General features: G+C 33.0%; 1 protein-coding gene, 1 long non-coding RNA gene and 1 pseudogene across 2 annotated transcripts; 1 reads left to right on the top strand and 2 right to left on the bottom strand.

The window, feature by feature from the left end:
- The first annotated feature begins 2128 nt into the window (after positions 1–2128).
- Positions 2129–3967, top strand: LOC25487139 (F-box/FBD/LRR-repeat protein At3g14710-like; annotated as a pseudogene).
- Positions 3968–4172: 205 nt separating this feature from the next.
- Positions 4173–6366, bottom strand: LOC112419077 (uncharacterized). The gene is made up of 3 exons (XR_003009106.2): positions 5200–6366; positions 5056–5105; positions 4173–4909 (listed from the first exon to the last, which is right to left on the bottom strand). It is a non-coding gene; the product is annotated as an uncharacterized lncRNA (long non-coding RNA).
- Positions 6367–7282: 916 nt separating this feature from the next.
- Positions 7283–8081, bottom strand: LOC25487140 (auxin-binding protein ABP19a). Its single transcript, XM_024777097.2, has one exon. It carries the CDS (start codon positions 8056–8058, stop codon positions 7429–7431), a length of 630 nt encoding a protein of 209 aa, XP_024632865.2. The 5' UTR covers positions 8059–8081; the 3' UTR covers positions 7283–7428.
- Between the last annotated feature and the right edge of the window lie 219 nt (positions 8082–8300).

Genomic DNA, 8300 nt, shown 5'->3' on the forward strand with positions numbered 1-8300 from the left:
TGAAGATTCAGAGTTTCAATAGAACAATACCAAGAATTACAAGTGCCAAAACTCTGCTGAAATTGTTTTGCATTCAAAATTTCACTTAGAATTTCTTCTCAAAGCTCATATCTTAGAAATTCTAGAGTCTTAAGAGTCTGTATCTGATTTGTATTGTGGACACCACTGATTGTATATCAAGTGTTCAACCTCAAACATTTTTCTTGTAATTCTGTTTGAATTCAGAAGTCTCTTGCAGTTGTGCTTGAGCAATAGAAGTCTCTTGATTGTGTTCAGGAGCATAGGAAGTCTCTTGCAGTTGTGCTTGAGCATTTGAAGTCTCTTGCTAGTTTTAGCAGTGAGCAACTGTAATCAGATATTACTTTTTAGTGAACTCTCCTTGGAAGTGCAAGGGGGACATGACTGACTTCTGGTTTGTGGAAGGAACCTGTATAAATTGATTTGTGTCTTTCTTCTCTCTCTGTTTATCCGCTGCAAGTTGTTCTGAACATCACTTATGATCAGTGTTTTCACTATGATTTTATTTTGTTTTATATTATATTTTTAATAGGCTTCATTGCAATTTTGATCCCCATATTTTCAAAATTGTTAACTTTTGATATCTCATTTTTTCAAACCAGCATTTTGATCCCCCTAGTTTCAAAGTCAACTAAATATTTTGGTCCCCCTCCTCTAAATCCTAAATATGTTGTGGCATGTTCATTAATCATGTTGTACTTGCTAAATTACAATAATCGTATTAGGGCTTGTATTGTATTGATCATGCCTTGAGAAGGCTCTTAAGGGTTGTATTTATAGCCCTCTATTAGCTTGATTTATGGTTACTTAGGCTATAAGTAATGAGGGTAATTATGTATTTAGACCGAGCTCTAGAGGCTTCTAGAAGCTGGTTGAGGTGGCACCCTGGGAAGGACGCGCCTTGGGCCTTAGAGCCCTTCTAGAGGGCGTTAAGGTCTCTAATAGGGTCTAAAAGTCCTTTTGGAGGTCTTCTAGGTTCTTAGGAATATATTGACGGTCCACAGTCCCCCAAGCACTAGTTTTGAGACAATGCGAAGTGATTAATTTGCTTTAAATTTTTTGGCTATGCTTTGCTTATATTTCGTACGCATCTTTGGATGCTATCATCCAAGTTCGGAGAGCCCCCCTAGGGTGATCCTTCTTTGTTTCAAATCCCCCAAGGGAGTATAAGTTCAATTTGTCTCATAAGTTAACCATTCACAGCCCCCAAGCACGAGTCTTGGGAGAAGGCGAAGTGGTTCGTAATGGCGTGATGAGTTGATACTTAGTGAAGATTTTTGGAGGCGAGATGTCAAAGAAATATAAGGCGAGCTCATTGCTTTTTTGAACTATCCAAAGATGCACATTTCGTGACCTTTCGATGGCGTTTTTGCCACGTGTCTCCACTCATGGCGAAGCTAAGTGTGTTTTTCAAGGCGGCTTTAATTGTTGTTCCATAAAGTCGCGCTTTGCTCTTCATTTCCTTTCGTTCTCTGTTTCTTTTCCGCATTTTTCGCCTCTGAACACTCCTATTCACTCAAGTTGTCAGTTGCTTCTTTGGATTTTTGATCTCGAGTTCTTCAGCTTCTCAAGTACTCTTTCGTTTTGTCTTTCTCGTTTTTTCAACTTCTTGAAACATAGGGGGCGAAAACTGCTATTAAGGCAAAATAAAAAAAGTAATATGAAGACTATTAAAGTTAGATATTTATTATTACATTACTTTCTACAATAATCTCCACTTTACCGTAGTTAAAGTAGGTTGCTCCTCACTTATAATCATTGTTCAGCTCATATAATTATTCGATGTGGTTTTCAGCAATGCAAGCTTGTGTTTATGAACACATTTTTTTTTTCCTTATAGCTTTGGTTTCCACGGAAAAGGGACTCCAATAATCTGGAGTTGGGACAGGAGGTAAGTAAATTCTAACTATAGATTGTTCTAACAAGGATCCGAACTCGTGTTTCTTTCAAACAATCCGTCATTAACTAAATATCATTAATCACTTGAACTTAAAACTACTTGTTTAGGTTATGGACTTATGGTTACATATGATACAATAGATTTGTTTCATTACAACAGAGTAGCTGAACACTGTCATTTATTGTGAATCAGGTGCTTTTGTAAGTAGTCATGGATTCGAACAATGCAACTATGGAAGATGAAACAAAACACCTTCCATCAGGGGAAACATCAGTAGGAGAAAGAGAATGATTAGCACTTTACATGAAAGCATTCTTGGTCACATCCTATCTTTCATTCCAATTGTAGACACGGTTAGCACTAGCGTCTTATCAAGATGATGGATTGAAGATTCGACATCCATAACCAGACTAAAGTTTGATGATAGTTTGTTTGGTTCTATGAAGAAAAAAATGAAAAAGGAACAGTTTGTGAATTTTGTTGAAAAAGTGCTTATTCACTTCACTAACTCGAGCATCCAAAGTTTCTTTCTTTGCTTAACTAGTCATCCATATGATACATCTCAGAAATAAGTGAATGGATTTGCTTTATCTTAGAAACGAGAATTCAGAAGCTTCATATTCAATATGCCGATAAAGTTTTCCTTTCTTCTAATTAACTTTTTAGCTGCAAATCTTTTAATCGAATTGACGCTTCAAATGAGATGTATTCTTTAGTATTTCTGGGATTAAGTTGTTGAGTGATTCTTCCGATTATTCAAAAGATATAAATCTTAGTTTCCCAATTCTCAAAGTGTTTGAAGCCAGAGGGTGCAAATGGTCAACAACACAGAACATTAGTTTACAAGTACCTTTACTTGAGAAGTTTTCCATAGCAATATGGAACCGTCATTCAAATAAAGCGTTTAAATTTGCCATCAAAGTTTATAGTCCACACCTAACGGATTTCTCTTATGAGGGTGATCTTGAACAGGATATTGTTCTGTGTGATTCATCGTCTGTTCGTATTGCTTCTGTTGTGATTGTTGTTGATGAAGATAAAAAGAACAGAATGGAAGAACTTGGTTTTCAAGCATATAATCTTTTAAGACAAATCGATGAAGTGGAACGACTGAAATTATTGTTTTACAAGGTATGCTTTTCTTTTATCATATATCAATGGCTATATCAATGGCTATAGTCTTGAAAATTGAACAAAAAAAGTCTCAGAATTTGAATAAAATTTACCTTGTCCTACAGGTTCTAAGGGAAGGTAAAGATATTTTCGCTAATCTGCCTGTCTTTGGAAGGTTAACTTATCTGACATGTCCATAAGCTAATTTTCATAAGTTCTCTAGAATAGCTTACAAAAAAAGATTATAGCTTAGTATATGAAAAAAGTTTGACTTAATTTTATGGAAAATGCTAACTTGTGCCCTAAGGGCACAAGATAGGGATCTAAAAGTAGAATTTAAAAATAAATGTTGCATTGAAAAGATAAGTTTTTAAGATTATGAATGCACAATTTCCAAGATTGAATTTCTACATTTAGTTTCTTATCTTGTGCCCAAGTTAGCAAGACCCTAATTTTATTTTTTGTTACCGAAATAACTTATACTTAAGCATTTATGTGACAAGTGCTTATAGATAAGCGCTTAATTAAGTTGTTTTCCAATCAGAGTCTTTATTACATATAGCAAAATAATGTAGATGATAGATAACTCATCATGATACACAAAATTTCAGGGAGTAGATGATTTGCATAAAAGATGTCTTCACTTCTGCAATATTACCTCACTGCTTTCTGTCAAGCTTCAAAGTATTTCAGTTTAAAGCATTAAATGCGATCGAGTGTGATCTTTGTTTGGTTAAATTCATGTTGTAAAATGCAGCAATGTTGGAGAAGATGATGATATCGCTGGCTTTTTGGCTGCGATATGCAGATATGGATTTGGAAAAAGTTAAGGAGCAGATTCGGTCATTACCAAAGCGTTCTAGCTTTTGCATGATAGAATTTTCTGATATCAGTAGTTCCTGAAGATTTTCCAAACAATTTAAGAATATTTGTGCTTAGATGGTTTAATGTATCTGGTTTTAGTGTAATGCATTACTACATTATAGCAATGCAAACTGTAAGAGTTTTCTCTTTTTCCTGTTGGTTTTCTAGTAGTGATTTATTTACCATTAGAATGTAATTTACTCCAGAATGTTATATTGTAACGATAAGTTTACTGATAATTGAATTCTATCTCAACAAGAAAAAATACAAGGGAGTCTTTGTCAGTTAAACTTTGTATCAGTATTCATACATAGATTTTTTAATTCTTTAATGAACCAGATGGAAGAATAAGTGAATAACAGAACCTAAAATGTAGATGGGGTACATTTCATTGTGTGAAGCCCGAGGATGAGGGTGGGGAGTGATTTCCGGTTCAGGAGGCATGTTCAATGAGCAGCTTCTAACATGCTTTTAGGCAAAGTGTCACATGAATGAACCAAATTAGTTTAAATATTCCTAAAATTCTTTTTGCAAAGAAATGAGACCCTGACTTTGGAGACAGAAAAAATCGGGATCTGGGAAGCATTTTACTATCACCATGGTAACACTTAATAAATGGAATTTAGTTCAGCATTTCAAAACTGGCACAATTAACAATGATGTATCTTCAACTAGTACATAATTTATAGCAGAAAATTAACTTGAATCTTCAAGGACTTCTGCTTAAAATTAAACTATTTATGGAATACACCACCAATAAAAAAAGTATTTATGGAATGTCCTTATTGCACCAAGTGCTTTGGTTCAAGCATAGGTGATCAATATGACAAGATGCAATACAAAAAAGTGCATGTTTGTTTTCTTTACACAGTGAATAGATCTTGAACGCGCGGCATGCTTGAAGATCATGTTTGTAGCTTTTTAATGTCACCCTAGAATGACATTGAGACATGACACGTCTGCGAAGAAGATGGATTCCAAACATAAGCTAATTCATATTTCAGATGATCTTTCCTGTCATGTCATTTGAATAAATCCTCTTCAGTAAAATTGCAATGTTTTTGCCTATTGGCAACGGTATCACCAAGAATCAACTACACACAAAGCTGTATTTTTAATGTCACAATAATAAGAAACATAATAACCAAAATTTCAAGTACCTGATAAATTATCTGTTGAGAGTCCTGCTTTGCATTGCATGAGATACGACCTAAAAATATATTTATAAGCGACAAGTTACATGGTTGAGTCATGACCAACTCGAATTCTAAATAGATACGACATTTTCTCATCTAGATTCTTACCCTTTTTACTTCTGATCATGGTTTGTCACTGGAGAAACTTTGCTGAGATAACTTCACATACCACCAATTTTTCTTCTTACATATTCAACTATTACCAGCCACTCACATTAAATACTAAAGTTAGAAATAAGCACCATGTTTTGTTTGTGTGCTCCTTTTCTCTTCATTGTTCTGTTCAAGTACTTCATTGATTGAATCCTTAATTCAAACCCCAGTAGTTACTTCAAACATCTGATTCCATGGACTGACCTTAAAATAAAATGTTTCATATCAATTTTCTATTAATGTTCAATCCAATGTTTTAAAAACCGAACTAGACACTGAATCAACGAGACCTCCAAATCATAGCTCGACTTGTTGAAAGGTCTAGTTCAGTTTTTTAAAATATTGTTTCATTCTTTAAGAAATTTTTGAACATGTACTCACATAATGATCATTTAAAAGGAATGATCAAACAAAGAATGGAAAAGACCATCATATGAACTAGTTTCAAGTATGAAAAAGAATATAGAGTGAAAGTGCATGTGTGTATGCAATATGCATATTGAGAACCTATGAAGCACATACACAAACACGAACACTAGACACGACACGGATAATAATTTGAGAAAATGACATAATTCAATGTAACTATAGGTGTTGTGTCGGTGTCAGTGTCGGACACCCAGGCGTATCCGACACCAGGACAACCCTAATCCAAGGAGTACTTGTGCTTCATAGTTGAGATTTCTAGTACAGTAGTGTTTAAAATGAAGGATTTGATTTTGCGGTGTGACTAGAACAGAACAGTGAAGAGTAGAGTAGCAAACATGCAAAACAAGGTGTTAAATTTCATGTACACATAAAGTGAATGGCTTGTAATAGGTAACTATGTGAAAGAAGATTATGAGTGAGACAAAAAACAAGTTGAACAAGTTGAGATATATTTATAGAGAGAATGAAAGTGAAAGTACATGACAGTAAGAAGAGAAGGGAAATTGAGGAGAAACTCTCTGTTACAGCTCAATTTCCATCCATCACACGGTATCTCCTTCCAGCTCATAACTTATTGTCATTAATGTACTTATGATGATTCAGCTTCTCTAATGGTCAGTCAATTTGGTAAACAAAATTGTACTTTCATTGTTTATCTATATTTAATACTTCTCAAATTTAATATTATACTCCCTCCGCCTCAAATTGTATGAAGTTTTGGTCATTTCACACGTATTAAGAAATGTAATTAATATTGTGTGGGGAAGAGAAATTATCAGTTGTTTTACAAAATTATCCTTAATAAATGGTATGGAAACGATAAATGATATAATTGAAAGAAGAGGGAGTAATTAATACTTAAGGATATAATAGGAAAAGTAACATTAATATTTCATTGGTATTGTAAAGCGACATATAATTTGGAAGAAAAAAAAAATCCAAAGCAACATACAATTTGGGACGAAATGAGTAATATAAAATTTAGAGTAAAGATTCAATTTGGTCTCTCGTGACTCAATTCAATCATTTACAAAAATTATACTCAAATTAATTTCGTACAGAGAGACAAATTAGTCTCTCTCTTGATTTTTGATAGAAAAACTAATTTGTCCACTTATAAAAATGTCAAAAGACTATTTTTTTTCGTATCGTGAGAAAATTGTAAAGGAGGTATTTATTCTAAAATGTAAAAATTCTATTAGTATCAATATCATGCTGACCAAACCAATGTGAAGTAGTTTGAGTTACGTAACTATTTCCTCCGACCTTAATAATAAGCAAGAATTTACTTTCACATTTATTATTTAATTAAGGATTATAGTTCAATATTTATATATTTCTGATTTCAAGTAAAAAAGAAGTAAATTTATCGACTTATAATGGTCTTCATCACAACATTTAGTACTTTATTTAGGATATGTTTGACACAATGACATTATATATATATATATATATATATATATATATATATATATATATATATATATATATATATATATATATATATATATATATATATATATATATATATATTTGTCGGAGAAGTGTACATGTAGATATAATTGATAATAAAGTTTACTATTTTCTCTAGATAATTTTTAGATGTACCTCAATACCGCAAAATAAATAGTTGTACAGAACATATTTTATATAAAAAGAGAGAGATGTATTATATTTTTAATTATTATAAGTAACTTACTAAATCATTGTATCTTAATATTTGGTATAGCTAGAACATAAAAAATCCTTATATTCCTACCAACTTCCATCAAATTTAGCCTTCAACTTCTTCACTTGAGAGAGATCTAGCAAAGTAGTTTGTGAAACTAAACCAGAAGGCAATTTATTGCCAAACAAAAGAACATCAAGTATATGAGTAGTAGGATTTTCGCTACTAAAAGCACCAAAAGCAGTAGCTTTTCCCTTACCAGAATTAACCGCAAAATGCAACATTCCTTGTGGAAAAACAAAAACATCACCCGGTTTCAAAACTTTGGAATAAAATGAAGTAGGTGTCAAAAATCCAGCTGTAATTTCACCTTTAACTACTGACAATAATTCAGTTGCATCAGGATGAGTATGCATAGGAGCTAACCCGCCTTGGTCTAGGTCTATCCGCAACGCAGAGATTCCAAGTCCATTAAGGGCTGGAAAATTGGTGACAGTTGCAGTAGCGACTCCAATTTTGAAAGAGTTGTTGGTGTTTCCAGCTACGAGGCCATGAAAGCTAAAATCATCTGATGTGACGCTTGTAAGTGGTTTGCAGGCATAGCCTGAAGGAGTGTTTGGAGCCTTTAAATCCGCAACACAAAAATCACTGATAGAAGCATACGAAACAGTGAATGAGAAAACAATGAAAAGGAAAAGTATATGAGTAATTTTCATCTTATTATTGGATGATGATTACAAATTATTGAATTTGGTATGAGGTAATGTTAGAACTGGTATATATTTATAGAGGTAGGAAAGGGAGAAAATATAAAATAAATCATTCGGTCATAATTCCCATATATTTTATATTCTAAATCTAAATCAAATCCATTGATCAAAAAAATAATTTTAAATCAAATTCTTGGTCAAATAAACAAAGTCTAAAATCCTATCATGTTGACCAACATTTTTTGGGT

This window comes from Medicago truncatula, chromosome 2, assembly GCF_003473485.1.
Source record: "Medicago truncatula cultivar Jemalong A17 chromosome 2, MtrunA17r5.0-ANR, whole genome shotgun sequence".
Classification (NCBI taxonomy): Eukaryota; Viridiplantae; Streptophyta; class Magnoliopsida; order Fabales; family Fabaceae; genus Medicago; species Medicago truncatula.